Source organism: Durio zibethinus, chromosome 9 (genome assembly GCF_047325235.1).
Source record: "Durio zibethinus cultivar Kanyao isolate XHJ-2024 chromosome 9, ASM4732523v1, whole genome shotgun sequence".
NCBI classification, from domain to species: domain Eukaryota; kingdom Viridiplantae; phylum Streptophyta; class Magnoliopsida; order Malvales; family Malvaceae; genus Durio; species Durio zibethinus.
Genome location: NC_143170.1, coordinates 4,143,264 through 4,170,921, shown reverse-complemented (window position 1 = coordinate 4,170,921; position 27,658 = coordinate 4,143,264). Strand labels below are relative to the sequence as shown.

At 31.4% G+C, this 27,658-nt stretch overlaps 2 protein-coding genes and 2 pseudogenes across 6 annotated transcripts; 2 read left to right on the top strand and 2 right to left on the bottom strand.

Annotated features, from left to right (window-relative positions):
* Positions 1 to 2,872: 2,872 nt before the first annotated feature.
* LOC111302629 (bidirectional sugar transporter SWEET7-like) lies at positions 2,873 to 5,862 on the top strand. The gene is made up of 5 exons (XM_022898454.2): positions 2,873 to 3,048; positions 3,152 to 3,188; positions 4,057 to 4,438; positions 4,585 to 4,704; positions 5,496 to 5,862. Exons 1-5 carry the CDS (start codon positions 3,000 to 3,002, stop codon positions 5,697 to 5,699), a joined length of 792 nt encoding a protein of 263 aa, XP_022754189.2. The 5' UTR covers positions 2,873 to 2,999; the 3' UTR covers positions 5,700 to 5,862.
* A 1,767-nt stretch (positions 5,863 to 7,629) lies between these two features.
* LOC111307717 (cyclin-dependent kinase E-1-like) lies at positions 7,630 to 10,233 on the top strand. Of its 4 annotated transcripts, none has more exons than XM_089765549.1 (5): positions 7,630 to 7,880; positions 7,984 to 8,127; positions 8,243 to 8,287; positions 8,577 to 8,605; positions 8,685 to 10,233. In XM_089765549.1, the coding sequence occupies exon 5, from the start codon at positions 8,690 to 8,692 to the stop codon at positions 10,136 to 10,138; it is 1,449 nt and encodes a 482-aa protein (XP_089621675.1). In that variant the 5' UTR covers positions 7,630 to 7,880; positions 7,984 to 8,127; positions 8,243 to 8,287; positions 8,577 to 8,605; positions 8,685 to 8,689; the 3' UTR covers positions 10,139 to 10,233. The 4 variants fall into 4 exon arrangements, with proteins under 4 accessions (XP_089621675.1, XP_022761598.1, XP_022761571.1 ...); XM_022905863.2 differs by having other exon boundaries at positions 7,704 to 7,739; positions 8,680 to 10,233; XM_022905836.2 differs by lacking the exons at positions 7,630 to 7,880; positions 8,243 to 8,287 and having other exon boundaries at positions 8,009 to 8,127; positions 8,680 to 10,233.
* Positions 10,234 to 11,101: 868 nt separating this feature from the next.
* Positions 11,102 to 18,463, bottom strand: LOC111307739 (protein NLP7-like; annotated as a pseudogene).
* Positions 18,464 to 21,825: 3,362 nt separating this feature from the next.
* On the bottom strand, positions 21,826 to 26,054 carry LOC111315765 (cellulose synthase-like protein G3; annotated as a pseudogene). The gene is made up of 6 exons (XR_016345053.1): positions 25,347 to 26,054; positions 23,676 to 23,825; positions 23,425 to 23,561; positions 22,970 to 23,355; positions 22,525 to 22,908; positions 21,826 to 22,434 (listed from the first exon to the last, which is right to left on the bottom strand). The product of XR_016345053.1 is annotated as a cellulose synthase-like protein G3 (transcript).
* Between the last annotated feature and the right edge of the window lie 1,604 nt (positions 26,055 to 27,658).

The following is a 27,658-nucleotide window of genomic DNA, read 5'->3' as shown; positions in this document are numbered from 1 at the left end:
AAGCATGTATGACCCAAAACCTTTGGAATGGTTGATCAAATCTAGACTCCTTTTGTTTCTTAGAAAAGGATTTGGGAAAAAATAATTTTTGCATTTTTTAATTTGTTAGTCAGAAAACTAATTGATCAATAAAAATTAACTTACTGAGCAACAAAAAATAAAATTATTTTTTTTTTAAATTATTTTTCTTTTTTGAAAAGAGGAAGACAATTTTTAGAGAAAGAATTACTTACCAAACTTATAAGTATAATTTTACTCAAGTTGGACTTTGAATATGGCTTTTTCAAACTTCAACTTAATTTATCATATCTAAAATATTACTATATTAATCAAAATATTTTTATTTAATTTTACATAAAAAATTAAAATATTAATATTAAAAATGTTATAATATTTTAATTTTTAAAATATTTTAATTATTCTACTTAAGTAAGATCTTAAACATGATATTTTAAGTTTAAACTTGATTTAATCTAATATGAAATATTATTATATTACTAAAAATATTTTATTTAATTTTAATTAAAAAAATTTAAATATCAAGGTTAAAAGTCTTTTGATATTTTAATTTTAAATATTTCTATTTTATATATTATTAAACAAAATTTTTTTTAATATTTCAATAATAAATAGTATATATTATTATTTTAATAATAAATAATAATATACTAAATAACATATTATTTTAAAAATTAATATTAAATTATATTTTAATATTATTATTTTCATAAAATAAATATTTTACTAATTTATTTTTTCAATATAAAATATATTATTTTATATTTTATTTATTAATGTATTTTTATTAATTTTTTTAATCATAAATAATTAAATAAAATTTTTGTTATGATTTAACAATAAATACTTTCAAAATAAAATATAACTATTTTAACAGTATAAATATTTTTATATTTTAATAATAAATATTACTATTTTATTATGATTATTTATATTAATAAAAATAATATTTTAAGAATAGTAGTACTATTTTAAATATTTTAAAATATTAATAAATAATAAATTGTTTTGTTTTAAAGTTTTTATATTTAGTATAATATTTTAATATTAAATATATTATTAAAATATAATTTTAATATCAAATATTTTAATAATAAATAATTTGAATATATTTTAATCATAAATAATTTTCAATATTTTAATAATTATATCAATATTATTTAAAAAATAAAATTTCCAAAAAACAATATACAACAAAAAAAATATTTTTCATTTACTTATCCAAACAATAGAAATTTTTTACTTTTTCAAAAAATATAAATATTTTAGAGACAACATTTTTTGAAAATCAGTTTTAACAAAAAAAAAAAAATGGAGGGTCAGTGTCCAGAATTTTGTATTTACTTTTCATATTGGAAAGTAATGGAATGCTTTCAAGCTGACAGAAAGAGCATGTTAAAAAACCATATGTTTTAGGGTTTCAAGTTCAGTGATTTTCAGGGGATTTTGGAAAATTAAAACCAGTGGAAAGGAAGAGTATGGGCCGGGAGGAAAAATGAAAGCAATTCTTTTTTTTTTTTTTTTTTGTTTTCAGAATCACATCAAACACATTTTTTTTGCCCATAATAGATAATGCCATGTCATCAAACACGTGGTATTTTAAAATGCCACATCATCTAAAACTTATATAGTGATGTTCATGTGGATTGCCAAGTAAGCATTTAAGTGACAACCAAACTCTGGATTTTGACTCCAAACGATTTTAGTTAAATTCTGACTACAACATTGACAGCAATTAATAAGAGAAGGGACCAAAATAATTGCTTTTAGTGAGGATAAAAAAACCGTTATATCTTGCTACTTAATTTAATCCTGCACGTAATCGAAATATGACTCAGTTACACCTAACATTAAGTTTCAAACGGTATTAAGCTGAGGACAAACAAAAGCTCACTGAGTATCACTGTTCTTAGTTATTCACGTATATTCTCAGTCACGGTATTATAGCTCAGGACCAAAAAAAAAAAAAAAATGTCCTCATGGTGAATGTTAGGTGATGCAGTCTGTCTGATTTCCAGCACTAAATGCATGTTCCAGCTCATATTCTTACCATGACCCACCTTTATTAATTGATCACAGCAATGCAAGTTCAAAGTTTTAAACACCGCAGATATCAGCCAAGACAATTGTCAGAAATGCATAGTCTTTTATTAGTTACACATCTGTCCAGAAAATTTTACTATTAAAGTCACAAATTTCAGATGATATTAATTCAAAATCGAATTATATTTGGCAGATTATTACCATCAGGCAGTGATAAATGCATTCCCTATAGCATAAATAAGCAGCATTATTTTGAGAAAGCATGTTTACCGTTCGGCCTTTAAAAACTTTCATTATCCTTATGTAGTCAAGGTTAATTATTGCCTTTAACTTCATTAGGGTTGCTCCAATTATCTAAACATGGCAGCAAAATGGCTGTCTGAGGGTCTGAGCCCCTGAGTGGCCCTGACAGCTCACAGTATTCAACATATGGATTATGGATAAGCTAGACTTAAATTCAGTGGAAAATAGCAGTGAATACCATTGGCTGGCTATTATCTAAGAAAAACCATGGGGAAAATAATTAAGAATCTGGAAAGCAGTGCCAACACCACATCTGCCCCACAAACAACTCCATTTCAATCAAAAAGCGAGAGTGAGAGAAACGGCTTTCTTTCTTTGATTCTTTCCTTTCTTCAGGGTTCTTTTTCCAAGCATTTTATTACGAATTTTACGACCCAACACATGCCATGCAAGGGACCTATGCCTACCATTTTTAGATGGTTGCCAAACCTTAGCTCAGATGAGGCAAGCCCACACCATTGGACAACTTCTTACTGATTCCCCTTTCTTATATATGTATGTACAACTCATAGACGTTTCATCCAGATCTGTTCTTGTTGAAAATCTCCATATAAAAGATCCCTTTTGGACTCTCTCTACCCTTTTTCTCCCCTTATTTCTTATTGTCTCATTTATTCCTCTCCAGCTCCCCAGCCATGGTTTCTCACCTAGTCAAAACTATACGAAATGTAGTTGGGATCACAGGTACGTTGTTTAACATAGAATTTATGATACGGCTGCTCTCCTTAAACTTGTTTTACATCTGTTGAAGGCTAAACTAACGTGGGTTTCTTCTGCTTCTTTCCAGGGAACGTCATCTCACTCTCCCTGTTCTTGTCTCCAGTGTAAGCTTCGACTTTAGCATAATCTTTTTAAAGTACAGTTTTATATATATATATATATACACACACATACATATATAGTTTTTGGGTTTTCACCCAGAAAATGAAGAAGAAAATCCAAATATCCCTTCTCAGTGGAAACTGAGAGGACATAATTGCCCATATAGCGGCGAACGACTTTTAGAAAAGAAAAAGGGCATTGTTGGCTTTTGCGTTATAATTAAAGGCAATAATCAAACTTAAACAATGTCAATTTTATATAAAACTAATAAGTAATTTGATTTTTTATCAAAATAAAAATAAGAATGGATATTAGATTGTAGGATAAGGATGGTTATAATTTTTAATTTGTTATCGGATATAAGATTGAAGATGTGTGTTATAAAGATATGGATTAGTAATATAATACACTACCCGTATTCGTATTCATATTATATATATTTAATAAATAAATTTTTATGAAATAATATAAATTATTATGTTAAATTAATTAGATCAATATATTTTTATTTAAAATATAGTATTTATTAAAAAATTACATAAAAATACAAGATAAATATTTAAAAGAAATTAAAAAAATAAATTTTGATTTTATTTTTTTTAAAGTTACGGGTACGAAAATTACTTATACTCATTAAATACTTGCAAAGATAAGGATTAGATAAATTTAAAATATTCTTTAATTGTGAATAAAAGAATAAATATAATATAAATTTTTTAAAAAAAAATAAATATAATATAAAAATTCAGAGACAAAAATGTCCCATACCATAACCGTTGATATTGCTAAGCATAATTTTTTTTGGTTGCAATGGATTTATTAGGTTTTCTTTTTGGAATCAAAGCATGATTAATAACATTTATTTTCCAGGCCAACTTTTGTTCAAATTTGGAAGAAAGGGTCAGTGGAGCAGTTCTCGCCAGCCCCATACCTAGCAGCCTTAATCAATTGCATGGTTTGGGTCATTTACGGGCTACCGATGGTGCACCCCAATAGCATCCTGGTTGTGACCATCAATGGCACAGGGAGCGCCATTGAGGTGGTGTATCTAGCCCTCTTCCTCATCTTTTGTCATGAAAAGAGAAAGAGAAGCAAAGTGCTGCTGATCATGGTGGTTGAGCTAATTTTCATTGCCGTTGTCACCATTCTGGTTCTCACCGTAGTTCACACCCATAAAAGCCGCTCCTTGGTCGTTGGGATTATAGCAATTTTGTTCAATATCATGATGTATGCTGCGCCTTTATCCGTCATGGTTAGTATCATAGAATTTCTCTACCCCAAAAATAAGACAATTAGAAGAGTATAACTGTAAATTAATATCATTCTAATTACGTGCTAAAAGAAATGCATGCCCTTCCATGGTCTAATTTATTTATGATGATGATGGTGGTTGTGCAGAAACTGGTGATCTCCACGAAAAGTGTGGAGTACATGCCATTTTTCCTCTCCTTTGCTTCCTTTCTCAATGGTGTTGCTTGGACTACTTATGCTTTCCTCCCTTTTGACCCTTTCATTGCTGTAAGTTACACTTTCAGTTTTAACCTTTTTCTTTCTCGTTTGGCTTCAATATTGAGAATGGTGAAAATATTGAATAAAAAGGTGAATTGCCCCTTGCCCATTTAGAAAAAAAAATATATATATATATATATTTGTATTCATGTGACACTAAAAGAGGCTTTAAAGTTTTCCCTATTAGTAGGCATCTTAATATTTGAGTTTCCTCTCCATGGAACTAACCACTTTTGGTGACATGAATATTTCCATGCAAAATTTGGCAAATATGACAATCTTGATTGATGTGACTAATTTACTTTTGGTAGGTTAGGCACCTCCCATTTTCCATGTGCCTTCTAAAAAGAAAGGCAAGGAAATAGAGCTCTTTTTGAAAAGGTCAAAAAAGAGCTGACAATCCCAAGTCCATGTGGGTTACATTATTAAATCAAGATTATTGTCTTTCACCTCCTAAATCAACTTGTCATGTGCAACCTAGGGTCACAATTAGATTTAGTAATTCGTATTATTATATTATATAAAATATTATATTTTTATTATAATTTATATAAAAATTACATATTATAATTTATATAAATATAAAAATATAAAATATATATTTTTTATTTTATTTAATTCATTTACAAAATTTATTAAAATTTTTATCATTTTTTTCGAAATTTTATATTATTTTTATATTATATCTTATTTTAAATTATCATAAAAAAAATTTTTAATGTTAAAAGTTAAATATGGGTTTTGGGTTTTGACAGTGATTTGGTAATTTCTAAAATGGGCTTTTGGTTTTCATTTTCCAGGCTCCAAATGGACTGGGCACATTGTTAAGTTTAGCCCAGCTGTTGTTGTACGCCACATATTACAAGTCCACAAAGAGAATAATGGCAGCAAGGCAAGAGAACAAGATCGAGATGCATCGGTCAGAGGCGGTCGTCGATGGAGAAGATGGTGAGCCCAAGATGACCGGCAGAGCACCTTACAGGACCCATCCATCTGCAATTTAACCATATAAATATCTATATATAAAGAGATGGAGAGTTTATTTTTGTTATTTATAACATCGCCAAACTTTTTCCTTACAAGTCATGTTTATGTTTGCAGTGAACTCAATAATATCAGAGTCGAACTTAAGAACTAATGGTCTCAATTTCAATCAAATCATAGTTCAAAAAATTAAAAAATTAAAAAAGCTGTGAAGGTTTTAATTTTTTGAAAATTAATATTATGTGATCCAACTTAAATAAGTTTTTACATCAGATTTTTTCATTTTTTAAGGTAAAAAAAAAAATCCTAAAATTTACTTGGGAAATTTAGAATTCTATCATATTTTATTACAAATATAAAATTTCCTTATTTGAAATGTGATTATTCTTAAGTTTACTAAACAAACTACAACTTTGTACATATGAACCTTATTATGTTGTAAAAGGTTAAAACTCAAAACTCAAGTTAACAAAGGGGGATTTAGTGTTAACCTCTCTTTTATGTTTGACCAAAAAAGAGTTAATTTTTCTTCCCTCATATTCAGAGATAACTTCAAACTTTAAACTTCAGCTCTACAGAAACTATTTTTTTAAAATTATTTTTAATTTCGTAGTGGTGGTGACGGCTTTTCATCCAATTCCAAACATTTCATTAACAACAACAAATGCACCGTCGTGTCAGTACTCTTTAACAACAAAATCTCCCAAAATACCTCCAAATTTTAACAAATTACATGCATACCATGAAGGAAGTTGGCAGCATAATGAAGATGAAATCACGGCAAGAGGAAGTAAATGATGCTGATAATGCTAAGTGAGCTACGGGAGCTGTCACGTGAAGTATAATTATTTTGTTGAGTTTTAATTAGTTATGCGATTGTGGTTTGATGGTCGTGTGAGAAAGAATTTGTTCAAATGTTGGATGAATTGTAATTGAGGAAATGAGCTATAACAATCATATAAAACGATCATTTTAAAATCACGAATAAAAAATATCATTGAATTTTCTTTAAATTTCTTTTTCTTTTTTGATCTCATGCTCTGCACTTTTTTAATTTAATTTTTTCTCTTTTCATCATTATTCATGTTATCACAAATTGGTATTAGAACCATATAAATCCAACAACATTGGAAACTCCATATAATGTCACCTATTATCAAGTTGAAGAGTTGCATAAAAAAATGGAAACAATGAAAAGATAATGTTTCAAGATGGTGGGAGGTACGAAAGAAAAGCAACCCTAGTCGAGAATCAAAAGGCCTAAAAATAAGAAATATGTGCAACAAGTTTGGATTTGTTGAATCCAAAGAAAGTATCGCAAGCTCAATCGAAGTCTAAGGGTACAACCAACGATAACAGCAATCAACTTACAATTGCCTCTTTGTAAAGAGAAAATGGTAAGTCTCTTATTGTAATCATGACCAAGGAAAATATATCTATAAAAATAATGAATTGGGTTATTAGCTAAATATTCAGTCTGAGTCTAGGAGTAGTATCCTTCAAGATAGAATACAAGAACCATGAATTTATTAAGGGTAGTAACCCTTATGCTATGAATGCATATACCCAAGAACTATCCAATTTTCATGGATATATCCGGAGGGAGGACCAAGAAATGTAAAAAATACTTTGTTGTTTTTTCCATTTCAGACCATCAAAATTAGAAGTGATAGCAATGTATTTGTCAGGACAAGCAAAAATCTGGTTTGACAATTAAGAATACTTTGACATGGTCAAAGTTCGCTCAGGATTAATGCTATAGGATTTATTCAAATGTGATAAAAGATTTTAATAAGTTAGTTTAAAAAATATAGTGGAGGACTAGCGAGAAAGGTGTTTCGTAATGCTGGTTTTTTCATACTGTACTTTTTTCTTATCTAAATTCTCTCTTTGCTATCACTATCCATCTTATCATAAAAAGTAAAATAACTCTTTCAAGGGCTTTTATGTAACTTTGCACTTATTTACCGCACCTTCCCAAAGTTTTTTCCAGAGAAAATAACATTTCCTTTTCAAATCGGTTGCGCAATTATAGATCCCCACTTTCCCTAATCTTCCAGGTGACCCTTCATCCTGCCTTTCCCTTTTAGCAACTGCAAGAATCAGGCAAACAATAATTGAAATCCTCTTTCAATTTCAGCTTTATTTCTTGATTTTTTTTTTAAAGTTATTCGAGAAACCCTAGTTTCCGAACTTGAAAGGTAATGAGGCGGTGGTTTTAATTCAATAATCTGATTTCGTTTTTCTTTTTTTTTTTCTTTTGTTAATTGCTGTAATTTTATCCGGATATATTCATTGGCGAAGGTCAAAAATTTTTTTTTGATTAAACTAATCGAAAAGTTTCAAGCTTGGGGAAAGCTAATCTCCAAAACGGAGACTCTGGATTGAACTCGTGGCATGCAACTCCTGAAACGACGCCGTCGTCGTTCTTAGTCAACAAATTTTGCGGTATTCCTTTTTCCTTAGATTTCTTATTTGTTTGCCGATTAAATTATAAAAAAAAAAAAAAATCGGATTTGTTTTTAGATTGTGTGAAGCTAAATTTTGCCTTTGTTTTGTTTAGGTAATAATGCAATCGCAAATTTCAAATTTTAGGAAATTATAGAAGGTAACTATGCTATTTGAGTTGTTATCTCTCATACTTACTCGGTGGTTTTTGTTCCTAATTAGTTGATTAAGTTAGTTAATTGTGACTGAACTTATTCAGATTCGTTTGATGTTAAGAGATACTTGTTTGATAATCGGATGAGAAAGAAATCCGGGCCCTTTTTCGAGAAATTTCCAATTTATGTTTAATGATAAAATTCTATTTTTGTAGAATTAGAGATAGTTATTTAGCCATTGGAAATATGTGATTGATGAGTTTTTTGACATTGTTGTGCTACTATGAATTTCAGGGGATTCCGTTCATGAGATGCAATAACAGGTAATGGCGTTATGAGCTTGTCATCTTTGTATGGTATACTTTATAGCTAGGTGCTGATAGTCCATGCTGTAAAGCACAGAAACCATGGGAGATGGCAATAACACCTCAGGCAGAGGCATTGCAGCCAACAATACTACCTCATCCAGCAACAGTGAGAAGCCGGAGTGGCTGCATCAGTACAATCTTCTTGGCAAGATTGGTGAAGGTACTTATGGTCTTGTGTTTCTTGCAAGAATCAAGTCTCCAACAAATCGCGGAAAATGCATTGCCATAAAGAAGTTCAAGCAGTCCAAAGATGGGGATGGTGTCTCACCCACTGCCATCCGAGAAATCATGTTGCTTCGGGAGATTTCACATGAGAATGTTGTGAAGCTTGTAAATGTGCACATTAATCATGCAGATATGTCATTATATCTGGCTTTCGATTATGCTGAATATGACCTCTATGAAATCATTAGGCACCACAGGGACAAGGTTACCCATGCCATCAACCAATACACTGTTAAATCATTGCTCTGGCAGCTGCTTAATGGACTGAACTATCTCCACAGCAACTGGATCATACATAGAGATCTAAAGCCATCAAATATATTGGTAATGGGTGACGGTGATGAACAAGGAGTTGTCAAAATTGCTGATTTTGGACTTGCAAGGATTTATCAAGCTCCCTTGAAGCCATTATCTGAAAATGGTGTGGTTGTAACTATTTGGTATCGTGCACCTGAGTTGCTTCTTGGTGCTAAGCATTATACCAGCGCAGTTGATATGTGGGCTGTTGGATGCATTTTTGCTGAGCTTTTGACTTTGAAGCCACTTTTTCAAGGGGCAGAAGCCAAATCCACACCAAATCCTTTTCAACTTGATCAGCTGGACAAGATATTTAAGATCTTAGGCCATCCCACCCTGGAAAAGTGGCCCACACTTGTAAATCTTCCACATTGGCAGTCAGATATGCAGCACATTCAAGCGCACAAGTACGATAATGCTGGTCTTCATAGTTTTGTTCATCTTTCTGCCAAAAGTCCTGCATTTGACCTCTTATCTAAGATGCTTGAATATGATCCTCAAAAACGTATAACAGCAGCACAGGCCTTAGAGCATGAGTACTTTAGAATTGAGCCCTTACCAGGTCGCAATGCACTGGTACCCAGCCAACATGGAGAGAAAATTGTCAATTATCCTACTCGTCCAGTGGACCAGAACACTGATTTTGAAGGGACAACTAGCATTCAACCATCACAACCCGTGTCATCTGGAAATGCAGTTGCTGGCAACATGGGAGGTGCTCATTCTGGGAGAAATGGATCTGTCAATCGGCCTGTGCCACCTCCTCCCATGCAAAGAATGCCTCAGGGCATGATGGCTTATAATTTCCCTTCTCAGGCTGGAGTGGGTGGTGGAATGAATCCAGGAGGTATGCCAATGCAGCGGAATCTTGCTGCCCAACCCCATCAGCAGCAACAGTTGAGAAGGAAAGATCCAGGAATGGGCATGACTGGATACCCCCCGCAGCAAAAATCAAGACGCTTGTAAGAATTTAACTTCTAATATGTTGATCATCTAAATGTAATCAAGCACGATGTTGTATTCTTTCAACTTCAGTATAATATTAAACTTATTTCATGGAATTTATGACCCACTGACTTACGAGATCTATAAATTTATTGTTGTGAGCTCTTTTCCTGTCCAATTGCTAACCATGCTTCAAATTCCAAGTCATGGCCTGCTGTACTGTGAGCTCCCTCAGGTTCGAAATTTCGGTTGGATAGCCTTGCTGTCCTTGCTTGATGAACTTTTTCCGTGCTGAATCTATTTATACGTTGCAAATTTTTGTTTGATGACTCACGATTTAACTCTTTGAAAGTTAGCGAAGATAAGGTGCACAGGTGAGTCTATTGACCCATCTATAGGCCTCCCAAACTCAAAGGTTACAGATCTCAAACCTTGTTTGACTTTTTGTTATTACGAGGGAAAACATAGTACTATCTTTATCTTTCGTTGAGGTTCTTTTACGAGGTAACAGTGAAGTAGGGTCAGAAAAATCTTCAATGGAGTTTCTATTCTACTTCTGGTAATCCTTGACCTTCAAGACGTTAATGGATAAACAACAAACTAGCGAGAATCCTAATAGAAGCTTGGTAGAAAGCTTTTCACTCTCACCCGCTCATTTGAAGTAATCATAAGACCAGTTATTGACTTATGGCTAAGAGGCCTAGAGTCTCGTTGATTTCCAAGTTGGGTTCGCCAGCCACCGAAAACATCTGAATTCTGATGAATGCTTATTTTAGGATTGTATCCTAGATTTTGAGATAAATTGTCATACGTTAAAAATGAACTGAGTCGTAAATATTCCAATTAAAAGAATGTCATACATTCTTTTCCTTAGCAGAGACGAGAATTAGGACTTTTGTAGCTAAATATTCCAAAATCTGCACTCTTACTCTCCATAAATTCTAAGACTATAAGAATTACACTCTAAATATATCTACAACCTAATCATAACTCTCCAGTGCTCTCAGGAGCTCCCTTGATTGGCCATCGAGTCATAAACAGACAATCTAATGATATTGCTGCTTGATGATCTTGGAACATCTAGACACTCCTGAAGGTCGGCATCGCAAGCTATCAAAACCCATTCATCATCGTCATCAAAGTACTTGATATCAATAGTACCCACCTCCAGCTTCAGCCTCTTGGCCACTTCCTCTTTCAGTTCCACCACACCAGAACTTAAGGGAGATCCGAAATCTAATTATATCTTCTCTTTAATCAGCCTTAATGGTCACACTCTCCATTTCCTGCTTAGCTGTTACATGAGGTGTTGGCTGAGTAAAAGTATCCATGGCTTGCCTGAGAGCCAGATCAGAATATGGAGGTGGCGTCCAACTAGATTCTGGAAATCTCCCATCAACACCAATTTCTGCTGCTGAAGGACGTAGGTTTCTCAAGTCTTTTGAACTTCCAGCACCCTCTACAAGCATACCTCCAAGCAGCTCTTGAGGTTCTGTTGTCACAAGGGCTTCAGGCATTGAGAAAGTGCCCGATATATTCAGCTCCCCTAAAGGTTGAAAGGCCAATTCAGGAGAGCTGCATGCATTCGAGCATTGCTCATGGATGGAACCAAGTGGATCCATCAGGGCTGCCTTGGCGTGAACCATCAGAAGTGGGCGTCTCAGCACTCTCTTCTCTTGAGCCACTCCCTGTTTTGGATCTGTTTGCCCCTTTATCCAAATCGGTGAGAGACCATTCTGCTGAGGGAAAATTTCTTCTTGGCTAAATGTCCTCCCTCCCAGCAACTGATCCTTCATCAAGGCTTGTCCGTTACTTCCCAGTGTCCTACTAGAGGGCGAATCATCTTTTTCACCTTGAACTGAGAAGGTCTGGAGTTTGGTGAGTTTTGTTGATTGGACCCATTCAAACTGGTTGGCCATGAAATAGATTAAACAGCTCTGGCAGTGGACTAGCGGCAACTGAAGTTAAGCCAAATGCTCCATCAGCACCTTGGGCAGATTCAATAACACGTTTTAGCTTAGTGAGGAATCGGTTGACTTTGTTGATCTTAGGAGATGACCACCGGCAGATCCCGTGCTGCCTGCAGATGCACTTCATTGTTGTAGGACAAACTTTAAAGCAAGAATCTGCCTGAGCATAGTCCATTTCAATAGGTACCGAAAATATATTCCAGTTTATATACATATAAATCAGCATCTTTTAAGTAATATAAGTTCAAAAAGCAAAGAAAAATTTTCAGAAGGAGCATATGCATACCACCAAGGCTCTTTGCAGCATCATCGCAAAATTCTGTTGGAGCACCTCCAGACTAATTTATTTCTCAGCTTTCCCACGTTTTCTCTCTGATGTTTTTAAGCCTTTATTCCGTGGAAGACAAAACAGGTTTTTGGGTTCCCCTAGCAACAACATTACCTCCATTAGTTGCAGGGTCAAAATTCATAGTTAATTGCTGTTTTGATGAATTTAATTGCAGTTCTCCTCTGTTTGGTGAGGTGTTAGCCCCAGGTGGCGACTTCACAGATGGAGGAATGGGAATAGATTCAAGTATTGAATCAAGCCTTTCATCTGAAGAAGCGTCAATGATTTCAATAGATCTTTTCATCCTCCTCAAGTTCAGCTCCAGAAGCAACCTAAGACTTCGGAAATGCTGCTTCATTGTTGCCAGCATGGAGCCCAGTAAAGTCCGTTGTTCATTGCTGTCAGCAATAGCAGAGGGCAAAAAAAATTCTCGAACATAAACATCATCTCAAGTATAAGTACTCCATAAGCAGATTGCAAAACAGCTGGTTAATCCAACATGTGAGCCTAGTGTACTAAGGGATACTCAGTTTTGAAAAACTGGGTAATGTCTGCGCAAAAGCACGATTTGTTGGATAATAATGCCCTCCCAGCAACCCCCTGACCCCTTGTAGGTAATGCTCAAGACAAACAACCCGGAAACCGCATACGTGAGCATCTACAGGATAGAATGCCACATCAGTTGTTGACATGCAGAATTGTCCCATGCAGCTACCATCAACGCTTGTACAGCTTTTCTTTAGACCACCACCATCAGCCAAAACACTGCGATGCCTGCAAGGAAACGAGGTCTGAGCCAAAGGTAACTTGTGATTTTCACAGACAACTGTCAAAATCTCCAAAATTTCAGCCAGTGCATTTTGGCGACTTTTATTGCAAATCTGGTGTAAAAGCATTAGTTTGTCAGAATAGAGAGAAGAAATAAAAGAATAACATAACACTTTTTTTATAGTATCCAAAACGAATAACAGATTTGACAAAATAACAACTTAAGCTCACCTGGGTGCTTGGATGATCCAATATTTCTGAACTTTTCAGATTCACTGCCTGCGTAAAAACTATCACATGACTGAGGAATCTCACAGCATTTTAAAACTAGAAATATTTGCCGAGAATCAGTGCTTAAGAATGCAAGAAAAAAGGTTCTTCGAAAAAGTTCCGAGGAATGGACTGATGATTTAGCACTAATCAAATTAGCAAACAATGAGGCTAGTATGTATGAGAAAGGGAAAGAAACCCAACTTCAAGTGCTTTGCATACGTTATCAACCTCAGTTGCATAATGTTAAAGCGGTGATATCCCAAATTAAATAATTATCTAATCATATATAATATTATATTACAACATACATAAAAACTTATAAGATTTACTTATGTGGTTGCTTGGATAGATAATCTATATTATTAACGCGTAAGATATTTTTTAATAACTTTATTAAATCAATTATTTAATTTTTAAAAATTTTTAAGTTTCAAAATTTTCATTTATCAAAATATTTCAAAATGTATAAAATTTATCTTAATTTAAATCTAATAAAATATTTCTTTTCATATTTCACTCTTATCCGATTCAAATAGTTTTTAAAGGTTAAATTTTTAAATCTTAGGAATAATAAAAAATTATACACCCTCTAAATTAATATTCATATAAATTTAAATAAATAAAATTTATGGTTGAATCATTTTATTTACTAAATTTTTGTCTTTATTTTTTTATAATTTAAAATAAAAAATATTTTATCTTAATTTAAAATTACACACATCTAAATTTAAAATTATACTAACTTCTTTTATCTTAATTTAAAATTAAACTTAGATAAACTAAATTTTTAAAAATTTAAATTTTTTCAAATTAAATAATTATTAAATATATATTTATGATTTTTTTTTCACAATCAATATTTTTTTCTTTTCGTCATAAAAGTTTAATAAGATAAAGTTTCAAAATTAAATATGAAAAAGTTTTTCGTGATATATTACATATGTAAATCTTAGTTTTTATACTAAAATAATATATTCTTTTAAAAATTTATATAATTGTGAATAAAGGATTAACTTTCTCATTGATATTTGTATATAATTTTACTTTCATAATTTAAAACTTTCATAATGCTTATTTAGATTTTTTCATAATAATTTATATATAGACAATTTTTTTAATTTTAAACTACAAATTATAAATGATTATGATTATTTTTATTTATCTATATATAATATAAAAATTAATATAAATTAAAATTTCAAATCTAATATATATATATATATATTATATTACAACATACAAGGTTATGTAATCAAAATTACTTATGTGAATATCTAGGTGGATAATTTCTTTTAATGACACATGAGATAATATTTATATTATTTTATTTATCAAATAAAATTTTTTAATAAATTATTTAAATTAAATATTTTGGATAATTATTTAAATTGAAATCAAGATCTACCTAAAATTAAAATTTTTGCATAAAATTTGAATTCAAATATATTAAATCATAATTTGTCTTTTTTTTTTTTAAATTTAGTAGCAGTTCCAAATATATATACTTAATAAAATTTTATTTTCTATCAAATAATTCTATTTAATAAATTATTTAAATTAATATTTTTAGATAATTATTTAAATTCAATCAAAATCTATCAAAAATTAAAAATTATTTAATAGATTATTTAAATTTAATACTTTAAGATAAGTTAATAAATTATTGACTAGAAAGTATGTATTTTTAAAGTAATAAAAACTTATATCTTTATATGAAAATATGAAACATTTAATGTTGATTAAAAAAGTTAGATAACAGTATGTTTTTACTTTGAAAACAAATATAATGTTTTATTTATGTTCTAATTCAAATATTTTTATATTATATATTTGGTTAATTTGTTTGTTTCTTCTTAGTTCATAACTATTTTTAATTTTGCTTAGATTGATTATAATTAATTTTTTGTATTATATAATTTTTTGTTTTATTCATTTCTTTAATGTTTTTATTTTCTGTTAATTTATTAACATGTTTGCTTTTATTATTGTAAATATTTAATATTGACAAATTAATATGTAAATTTATATTCTCTATTTTCTTTAGCTATACTTTTTATTATTAAATTTTTTTGTCGACAATAAATGATATGAGAAGAATGATGATCACTACTATATCTAACTCACAAAAAATACTATCAATTATGTTAAAAATGATTAAAAATAAAAAAAATATTTCAAAAAAAATTTAAAGCATAACATAAAGAATTATTGTTTTACTTTTATCTAAAAAATAATTTTATTTTGTTAACATATATAGAAATAATTGTTAGCCCAATATATTTGTGTCAAAATAAGAATTAATAAAAAGCAAATAACTATAACAAAATTAATAATTGTGATTTGTTGTTCAATCAAATATATATATACTCCACCTAATCAACATTATAATAAAAACAATTATTAATTTTAACTATTTAAATATTGATTCTTGATTTTTTATCAAACAAGAAAAAAGCGATAACAAAATTTTCTATATTTAACAAATAAATTGAAAAAAAAATTTTAATGAAAAAATTTTATAATTCTTGGAAATTTACAAAAGTTTAGACTTTTTTTAGATGAATAATATCATTTATAATATTTTATGTATAAATTATTATTTAATTGTAATTTAACATTTATAAATATGATTATATATTAAATAAATAATTAAAAAATAAATTTAAAATTAAGAAAAATTTTTATAAAAATTTCATATATTGTATGGGTTAAAAAGGCTAATTTATTATAATTTTATATTCAGATTAGACCTCTTTACTTATTGTTAATTGATTTTAGATTTGATATTTTTGATTTTATACAATATCAAATAAATATTTAATTTTTTGTAGTTTTATATTTAAGTTGGATTTCTCTATTTACAGTCAATTGATTTTAAGTTAAATACTTAACATACTATCAAAGTTAAAAATTTTTTTCAAATTTTCATAATCTCTGCACTTTTTTCAAATTTGTTACGTGATAAGCTTTTTTCATCCTGTCTAAACATGATAAAAATTTGTTAAAGTAATGTTATATCATATTTAATAAATATTTAATTTTTTATAATTTTATATTTATGTTGTACTCCCTCATTTATAATTAATTGATTTTAAGTTTGATACTTAACATGATATCATAATTAAAATTTTTTTTCAAATTTATCATGAGATAGATTTTTTTTCATTTTTATCACGTGATAGACTTATTCTATATTTACCTAGATATTATAAGGGCTTATTAAAGTAACATTATCTCATATTTAATTAATATTTAATTTTTTATATTTTTATATATTATAAATTTCTTTTTATCTTTGCATATACATGATAAAAATTTATTAAAATAGTGTTATCTAATATTTAATAAATATATCATTTTTTATAATTTTATATTTAAATTGAATCACTTTAATTTTTGTTAATTGATTTTAAGATAGATACTACACCCACAATCCTCTGTAAAGTCATTACGAGTTCAGGTACAGCAACACAAGACAGTTTAAAACGTTCAAGAACTGGCAACGCCAAGGTTCCCTGAACATTGTAATGCAGAGCATGATCAAGCCTAGAATACTCTCTGCTAGAATAACACTGAGCATTGGGAGTCCATTCTGGCAAATTTTGCGGGAAAACACGACCGGGAAGCCTAAGCTGCCCATTACCCTCCCATCCACAGAAAACATGTACATCAATCATCAAAGAAACCATCCTATACTGATGTAGTGCATTTGCTATGCGGATCAAGTACAAAGGGTTGCCCCGTAGTTGTTAGAACATACCGACCTCCACCCTTTACAGCTGCCCAAACCTGTGCCAGAACATGTTGTTCAGTTGATTCTTTGAAGTAGCGCAGTGCCTGAGTCATCCTTTCTTTAATTACCCAATAACTATCTGGGTTCTCAAGCGGTAGCAGTCCCAGAAACGGAGAAGATAACGCTCTATTATCATTGTCCTCCTTTGGATTTTCATTTACTGGATTGGGATTTGGGAGTGCCTGCATTTAGTATAGTTTCAAATACAAATCAAGTAAATTAGATGCTCTACCCGGCAAAACATGTACAGTTTCTAGTATGGTGCTATGGACTGCGCAGAAAATAAAAAAAAAAAACAGGTGCCGGACAGGTGAACTTGAAGGCAAGGTGTATCAAAAAGACATAAACCATAAGAACAAAAAGGAAAGATGGAAAACTTGTTGCAGAAGGCAATACACTCGCCATAAAAGAATCCCAAGCTGAGAAGGAAAAGCAAGCAGCGGCCAGCCTGCCTGGCAGCTCAGAGGGTTTATATATAATGGTTTACTTAGGTGATAAAAAAGCTACCAAGTGAAAGAAGTAAACATCTAAAGTAACTAACCGTAAGTATTCAATCATTGGTTCAATTTCCTTTTACTATGGAGTTAGCGTCTTGAGAAACCAAATGAAAATATAAAAACCCAGAGACCAGAAACCTAGTTGGAGGGATCGGCAAATTCTTAACAGAATAAATTTTCCAAATTTTCAGGATTCCGAGAAAACAAAAATAAAAAATCATCAAATTCAACCAAGACAGACCATACCAAATCAACCAACTAAAAAAAAAAAAAACCCAAAAGGAATCAGAAAAGCAAAACAAAAAGAAACAAACCGAAAGAAAAAAGCGTAAGAAAAAAAAAAAAGGAAGAAAACATTTGCAAATTTATCAAGTTCAAAAAGGACTAACACGCGACAAAAATATTGTAACCGACGGCGGCAGCCCCAAGCTTATCTTCATCAGAGAAAGCCCAGAGAGGAGAACAAGAATGCTCAGAAGAAGAAGATATGATAAAAAGAGAGGTGGGGTTAGAAAGGAGAGGCAGTTGATCCAACGGCCAGGAACTCTTGAGATCAAGATCATTCAAATCCATAATCTGTTGTTGTTTTGGTGGGCAAGGACAAGTGTCATCTACCTCTGGCTCGCTCATTTTATGGGAATGAAAGCGGAAAGGAAATTATATTCCTTTAAACTTTTCTTATATATTTCCTGTGGAGGAGGAAAGTTGTTTTCCTCTCTGTGCTGTTTGGGGGGGAGAGAAACAGAAGAAGGAAAAACAAAACACAGAATACCATACTGAGATGACAATGGTAAAAATTGCAAAGTCTGATTCCATATTTGTTTTTCTTTTAAATTAACGGATTAATCCAACAGTTGGGTTGTGGTCTGCTAGTTGCTAAAATTTGGATAAAGGTATTGGGAGGGGAGAGGATGATTCTGTGTTGCTCCCTTCCATTGTCACACCCAACATCCTCTTTTGTCCCATTGCAGTGTATAAAATTTCTTGCAACGTAGCAGAAACTTTCATGCAAAATGATAAAATTTTCCTTAATATATCTGCCAGCCTTTCTTCTATTTTTGGAAACTCTTCGCCCCCACCTCAATGGGACTGACCTCCATAAAAACATAAACCAAGTGATTAACGACTCAGCAAGAAAGAAAACTAAAGTAGGGTTAATGCGGCATTTCACTAAGTAACAATTAGCAAAATGATAATCTTTTCTTAAATTTGATTAACAGTGGAATACAATCATAAAATGACACTCACGAGATCACCAGATCGTTTATCCTTCATTCAAAAAGCCTTTAAATTCATTTAAATAAACCTTACATTATTACTTATATTTTATAAATCACCAATGACGCATCCACGGAAAAAGAAAACTATTGTAGTAATATGAAAATGTTTTGATTTGTTCCTTAAACAAATTAAAATGGGAAAAGTTGTTTGCTTTTTAACATGATGATTATCAAAATTTAGCTTCCGTAGTACTTAATCCTTGTTTAATTAAGATTGTTATTGATGCACTGACCGGCCTGCCAGGCCTTGAAATGATAAAATTACCCTCAACGACATTTCTAATATTTAGAAAAGTGGGAAATTTGCTGGTCAAAGTGGTGGCGTATTGGAGAAAGGGGTGCCTTAATCATAACCATTTAATTAATTTTTAAGAGAAAAAAATTTAGACCCCTGGATGTCGATGAGAATTTATTGATTTAAAAAGCATAGATTAGAGTTATTTATTTGGTTGAGATCAATGGAAATGATTTAAAATGGATAGGATGGGACCATTAACAGGCATCAAACATTAATTAATCTTACAATTCCTAACTTTGGAAGTTTAAGAAGTTATATAATTTCAGCGTTCGAATCTAATTTGAGAGGATAAGCATTAAGAATTATAACGTGAGGAAATTTATATGGCATGTTGACCACTGTCCGATGCCATAAAAATCACTAAATTTCTATCCATTTGAATTTGATGGAACGTTTTATGATGTTATAGTGAAGTGGACATACAGCGTGGGGGGAGGGGAAGGGGAAAGGGGATTTTCGTTTTCGGTTTTTTCCTAAAACTCACTATTATGGAGTTGCTTGAGGCACCTCGAGATCGCCCTCAATTAAGTATTATGTGCTATACTGTTTAAATTGACGTTGTATTAGGCGTTATTTCTTTTGCATTCGCAACTTTACAAAGTCATTTTCCAACACAAAACAGCAAAGAAAGGACGGCTGGGTCACCAGATGTGAACTCTCTCGGATGGAAAAAAAAAAAAAAAAAAGAAGAAAGAAAGATTGAAAGTGACGAGCAACAAAACGCGTAGATTTTGTGCTTTTCTTTTTCTTAAAAATAAACAAAATAATACATTTAAGAGTCTTTTAACAATGTCATGGGAATGATTTTCATCGCATCACAATTCAATCATAAAATTCAATTGTGATGGGAATATCACTTACATCACGGATGCCAAAAAAAACCTTACAACCACTCTTTCAATGGACTAACATTCACCCTCCCACTACTAATCCAATTGTCTCTTAGTTGCTGCTGTTTGTTTCTTATGTTTAACATTGTTCTTGTCGAGGATAAATGCACTTGCATCCAACAGAAATTTGTTGCACAATTTGCAATTTTTTTTTTAATTCGATTTAACTTTATTATTACCTACTTCAAGTCTGACGTTTAGGTGGCTTCCGAAGGGGATTTTTTCTTTAAATTATTACAGGGTTAAAAAGATAATGAGAGAGATATATTTCAATTCAATCCCTTCCCTAATAACTTCTCCTCGGGGAAATTGGAACGGTATCTCTCCAATAATACATGTATGGATTTGGCTCATTTGCACTCCTGAGTATTTGATTCAGCTTGATTAATTTATTCTTTTTTTTATGAATAATTAATTTATTCTTTATACTGAATTATATTTACTTTTAATCCTGATAACGTGACAAAATTGATAAGATTTTACATTTTTTTATGTTGTTGTTTTTATGGTGGAGCAGAGTCCATTTATCAACCTGGTTTTGTATGTATCGGCTTTCCATGCATACTTCTCGCTAACATGGATGCGTGTGATACGATCAATATAATAATAGATATCTATGCTCTCTTGCATTTGGTATAGGTAATAACTAATAAGTTTGCCATTACTCATTAATTTATAGGACAGAGAGAGGCAGAGACATGAGCCAGAACTATTCAGCATGGATACACCACTTATAAATATGTGAAAATGTTACATGAGATTCGGATTGAAATAATTCTATATTTTTATAGCAAGAAATTAATTTCTCTATCGAAAAATTGCAAATATCTAGATTCATTTATAAAATTTAAACATATATTATTTTAAGTTCAAATCTAAAAATATATTGGTGAAAAATAATGATTCAAATTTCATAAAAGATTTATTTGAAATTATTTAGATATTATTTGATGAATCAAAATACTTGTAAGAGAATTCTAGAATGAAATAGATTTTTAAAGTTAATATGCTTATATATAAGTAAAATCTCTATACAATTATGTATATGAAAAAAATATAAAAGAATTATAAGATTTTATTTGATAAATATCTCATAAGATTATAAGAGATTAACATCTTTATTAGTGTACATGTTTGAGTGAACTAGAAAAAAATGATATGGTTCACATGGATATGATGTATAAGTGCATTAGAATATATGTTTATTTAGGTTGAAAATATGAAAAGATTAAAAAGATTTATGGATATTAATTATCGAGTGGTTGATTGAGATTATATGTTTGTAATTCGTTATAATTAATATATCTTTTCTCTCATCTGTAGATATGAGTTGATTGGATCGAATCACGTTAAATTATTATCTCTTATAAAATTGATGGATCAATTATTTGAATATGCTTTGTTTAATTGATTTCAAGTTTTTTGCCCAATATATTCGTGGGCAAACAATTAATTTAATTGTCATGAAAGTTTGCTTTCCAAAATTCATTTGCCCCATTGGCGGTTGCGGCAAGCCATTCGCTTATCTCAAGTACGTACAGCTTCACGTTTCAACTTAATCTTATTCTAAGAAGACTGAAAAAGATTAGTGTCTAAAATCTGGAAATTTCTTTAAACAATTTCTAATATAATACTACACAAAAGTTAAATACTATTGATAACTATCATATCCTAAAACGTGATAATGAGAGAAGCTGCTGCATAAAAAGCTGATATAAGAAATGATGCAGTAATGGTAGTTATGGAAGGCATTTTTCCTCTGTCACTCCTCAATGCCATGGGTTGGTAAATTGGCAGGCAATTCATCACAATAGACCCTGTTAGGAACAACTGCAACAAAAGCTCTTCCTTGTTGCTGCCATTTAGAAATTGTATCAGTCCACAGATGAATGAGAATAGGTTGATTAGTGCTGCCATTGATAGTGTTACAAACATGGGTGATGGGACACCAAACTCAAAAAGCCCTTGGTCATATCTTTTGGTTTGCTCAGCGTCTATTACCTTGCTGGTCATTTTCAAACCCAGAGTGGGAATGCCAATGGACTTAAGCGAGAACTCAGTTAATCCAAACAAGTAACATGAAAGTCCTCTCATCATCCACTTTCTCTGATCACTCCACCATCTTTGGATTGTTCCCCCACTTACGACGAAGTCCAAGAAATCTTGCACATATGCTCCAAGGAACAGGAACATGTAAAGGAGAAACCATAGTTCTGAGACCTGAAAATTAAGATACTTTTTAACTTAACCAATTCCATTGGCAAAGATTACTATCTTGTTATTTGTAGCTAATCTAAGTAAATTATGTACCTTTGGGAAGATACTGACTCCATTAAGGAAAGCAAGTTGAGGGAGAAAGGAATATGCAGTGATTGGAATTGACAAAGTGGGCACGAATGCATGGTATGAATAACCTAGCCCCATGAAGAGCCCTATAGCTTTGACACCAAAAGTTATGGTACTGTCTCTTAAAGAAGCCACTTCAAGAAGGCCGATTGCCAACCTCTTGTTCTGGCCAAGAACATCAAGAAGGTTTAAGGGTACATCTCCTATAAATGCAGCCCTTTCAGGATTGCAGAATATGAACCTCCATCCTTCACATTTCAGCCGGAATAGTCTTCCATCAATAACCCATATCTAAATCCAAACTGCACAGATCATTGTTCCACATAAATATAACTACAACAGGCTTTTATCTACGAAAATGATAGATTTTAGCTAAATTTAATCAAATTACCTTATAGTCTGTTTTTCATTATGTGCCAATTTAGGAACTGATGGGGCAGTGTTGGGCTGGTTTACGATGTAATCTGGACCTAGTTCCTTGATTTCCGGTAAAATCAAAGTTGATGGGTCACCAAAGAGAGCTCGCCGGCCAAAAAAGCAGCCAGTTCCCAGATAATTAGGGCCGAACAGCCCATCAAAACCAATAGGATTAAGCTTAAACAAACGTTCATGTTCACAAGCATAAATGTCACTCTCATTGAGCCCTTGGAATTCTTAAGGAAACTGAATGTAAGCCAATTGTTCTGAATTTCAGGGTCTAACGCATAAAACAGGGCATGGAGAGGTGTTCTCGGATCATTCGAATACATGTCGCAGTCTAAGGTTATAATTATTGGTGCATTGGTCATGGCAGCCCTTTAAATTAAAAACACAAGATTAACCATTTAGAGGAGATCAAGAAGATAAACATAATTAATGGTAAACTTTAATTATTCAGTGAGAGCATATACCAGGACATTAAGGGCACCAGCTTTGAAATGGTGAGGGGATGTCTTGCTCTTTTGCCTAGAGACATAAACCAGGTTTGGCAACCGATGGCCTGCATTGTCTGTGAATAAAACCTGATTATTACCAATTGCAACGTTATAACAATAGTTTCAGTCGTTTGGCAGTGATTAATTAGTTTGAGCTCAAAGAAAGAAATCCTCGGGAAACATAGGTTGTGGTTGCAAAACCTGAATGACAGTGGAGTGATTTTGACGGTTGAATCCATCAGTACTCCATTCAATGAAAGCCTGACGGTCTTGATCGCTGGTTATGTATTCATCAACTTTTCCTGTTTCAACAACGTGTTCGTCTATCACTTTCATGCTCTCGTACGTTATCTGCAACAATTTTAACATTCAGATTTCAAAAGATAGTGAGAATTTTCTTTCCACTTTTGGCCAATGGAAGAAGATCCAAAAAGGATAATAATGTTGCGTCGATAGCCCTGTGGACAGATGGTACAAATCAATGTCATCGTCTCCATCTTTCTTGTCTCCACTCCATGTAACTATAAACCAGACAGCCGGTGCATGGATTTGTTCTTACATCAACATCCCATTTGTCTCACTACAACTTTGGACAAATATTCCAACATTTACGGAGAAATACAGTCTCTCTCTTTTGTTAAGCTTTAGAAAAACAAAATAATCCTAGGAGTATGTAGAAACTTTGATTATATATTTCATTTGTCGAGATTATTGCTAGACTTTTCAAGAACCCAATATTTTAATTGTTACGTCACTCGATGAGGTTGGTTCATTAATTGAATTGATGGCTCTTTATATCCAAATTCCAAATATCAGTACCTTTATCGTGCATTAAAATTCGTATTTGCTTAAATACTTTTGGCTCAAATTAATTTCAAGCCGATCATTCCCGAAGAAAAGTTTTTAAATAAAAATAAATAAATGAAACCAGACAAAATGATAAATATTGATCCATATCTTCAATCAATTTGCTAATATGTATAATTAGAGTGAAAAACATAAACTTTTGCGGCTAATTTTAGCATTGAAGTTGAAAATGAGTTCAAAATTTGTTATTGGCCCAACTTCAACTTTAAACACTAAAAAAAAATATGACTTTTTATTTAAAAGTTAAATGTAAATCCAATCAAAAATTTTTTGTTTCATATCTTTAAAATTTTATTATATTATACATTTTTTTTAGGACATTTCAATTATCACAATAATGCTAAACATTTAAAATTCTTAATTCATATTTTTTTCATCACAATTTTAAACATACTTTTTTTTGCTAAAATAATAAAAAAAATCTCTGAATTTTACCACTCTATTTAGATAAATTTTTATACTTTTATTACACTCAAGTAAGTATTGACATTTACTTTGCACTCAAATAAACTTTTAGACTTTAATTTATATCTAAATAAGCCTCTACCTTTTAATTTGTACTTAAGTAAACTCTTAATATAAATTATTATTTTATTTGAAATAAGAGAACATACTTGGATACAAATCATGAATAAAGATTTATTTGGATATCATAGAAGTATAAAGATTTATTTAAACAAAATGGTAAAATTCAAGGACTCTTTTAGTATTTTAAACTATTTTTTTCAATTCAAAATTTTTCAATAATAATACTAAATTAGGCCATAATATACTATTTTCCAACAACTATACCTATATGATATGTCACTTAATTTTGAAAAATGGTATCTAATTTTCGGTAAGCTCAGAAAAAAAAATGTTTGCACTATGAAATTGTCATGGAAACAGATTATTTCTTCATGTTGATTTCCTTAATTTCAAATTTTAATTGCAATACAAATTAAAAATCACAAAAAATAGCAATTGCTATTGGCTAATTCATTAGATGGTTAAGAATGGCTTTACCGTAATCTTCTCAGTTTCAGAACTCCTTGAATAATTGGATGCAAAATATTCATCAGGGCTCCTCTCCACTATACCGTTCTTCCTAGGAAAAGGTAACCAGTGGGCTGCAAACTTAGTAGCTTCCATGAAAGCAAAGAGAGTGGAAGCTGATCCTCCATCGTCCGATACATACACCGAAATCTTCTCCGTTAAATAATCATAAGCCATCACCGATAAGGCCGTGTTCACCACACTCATTGGCGGCTCCTTGTACGGATCCGCGGTGTAAATGAACACGTCCAACCCTGGAAAATCACTTGTTGTCATGACCTTTTCGATGTTTTCAGGGAATTCTTTTCGGTAAACGGGACGCATGCGGAAAGCCTGCCCGTTAGCCCACATGAAGGCGAGGATAAGATCAGAGATGAACAACATTAGCCTTACGTAGAAAGAAACTAGAGTTCTAGAGTATAGGAGTGTTTGGGCATGGCGATAGAACAAAGCTATGATGACACACGTGTAAACTACCATAAACACTCGGTTTAAGCCCGTTCCGCGTGAGGGCTTAAGCGTGTGAAGTAGCAGAGGAGCATGGGCGGAGTTCGTGGCGGTGCATTCTTTTAGACGAGGCCCCTCCATATTTGTTGGCGGGTTGGAATTAACTTCGCTGTATCATCAGCAGTCATTGATATTTATAAACCAACTCGTGAAAATGGAATAGAACAAACACATGCGAGTTCATGACCTACCCACGTGTGAAAGCCTTTGTTGGAAACAAGACCAGGACGCTGTTCAATTCTCTAAAATCTAAATGCTCCATGATATTTGTGTTTTGAGTAACATGTTATTCAAAAATATATCCACATATATATATAATTATTAAAAAAATCCAAGAGTAAAAGAAAATTAAATTTTTTGTTGTTTTACAATAAAAGCCAAGATCCAGGAAAAAAGAGTTGTAAACGATAGAATTTAAATTTTAAACTTACGATATGATATCTTTTAAGAATAATTATATAAATAAATTTAATAAATTAAAAATAATATGGTTTTCTCAAATTTTGCTGCAAAATTATTCATTACAATGGACTAATCTGTAAAAGTTAGTTGCATTTATAATTTTTTTTCTATTTTCAACAACACGAGTAGGAAAGTTTAAATTAACCTTCATAGCCTGGTAATGAAAAATAAAAGAAGAGATATTTGAGATTTGTTCTTCCAGTAAAGGAAATTCGGATGCGTTAATGCTACCATTGATTGTTGCAAAATTGTTTTGTTATAGGAAGTTTTTAAAGAAAATTAAATTAATATATGATAGAACAATTGGGTTTTTTTCCATCAAGTAATCAAGTAATTCTTTAAAGAAAGAAAAGAAATATCTCTATCCTTGTTGTGTCTAAGAAGTATGAACCATACAAGCATGCATATCAAATCAATGAAGTATGAACCACACAAGCATGCATATCAAATCTTAAAATGTATGAGCGAAGTCTCAGGTTTCCTTTGGATTAAAATGAGAATGATAATTAGGCCGCACCATTTACATATTTGAAATAATTAAATTAAAAACAATGGCACCAATGTGATCGATGCCCTTTTCTCTATATATGGACCATAGTTCTCTCCATTTTGATGAAAGCTATAGGACACATGAATAAGACCTGCATGTCTATCCATAAACATTGTTACAGATAAACACAACTAAAATTCATGGATTCATGTATATATGTAGAAAATTCTATCTTATTTTTAATCTGTATGCATTGATCAATTGGTAGCTCGTAGGTAGGGTATATTTACAACTCATTGTCACCAAATTGCCTGAAGATGACAAGAGTTCATGATCACATGAATAAAAAAAGGTTCATTATCACAGCATGCATGTAATTATCACAGGAAAAAGCCAAAATCGATGTGAGATATCAGGAATTAAGAGTAACAAAAGATTTAGCAGTTTTCTGTTTTCGAAAGAGACCAGCCTGAGTGATTCCTGCATATTAAATAGATGCTTTAAACTCAATTCAAATGATATATCATTTTTAGGAGTAACAAAATCGGCATAAGATATTTTTTTATAATACGATCAGGATATATATTTTTTAATCAAATCTTTTCATTGGAAGATTTTAAAGGGAAGTTCCTTCACGTTGATCTAATACATTTGGGTTACTTAAGATTCTTCCTGCATCAAGCCTGTAATTAATATATCATGAGAGTGAGATTCAGGTAAAGACATATTAATTTTTACTATTAACAGATACTCTATATTATGTGGTCCAAAAGTTTCTGTCACATCTCCTGTATTATTATTCAGCTTCTGAAAGATTCTAATC

Excerpts from the sequence above, each read along its gene's own strand:
- LOC111302629 (XM_022898454.2), top strand. The coding sequence starts at position 3,000 with ATGGTTTCTCACCTAGTCAAAACTATACGAAATGTAGTTGGGATCACA. Across the intron at positions 3,049-3,151 it reads AAATGTAGTTGGGATCACAG|GGAACGTCATCTCACTCTCC; the intron begins GTACGTTGTTTA and ends GCTTCTTTCCAG. Across the intron at positions 4,705-5,495 it reads CTTTTGACCCTTTCATTGCT|GCTCCAAATGGACTGGGCAC; the intron begins GTAAGTTACACT and ends TTCATTTTCCAG.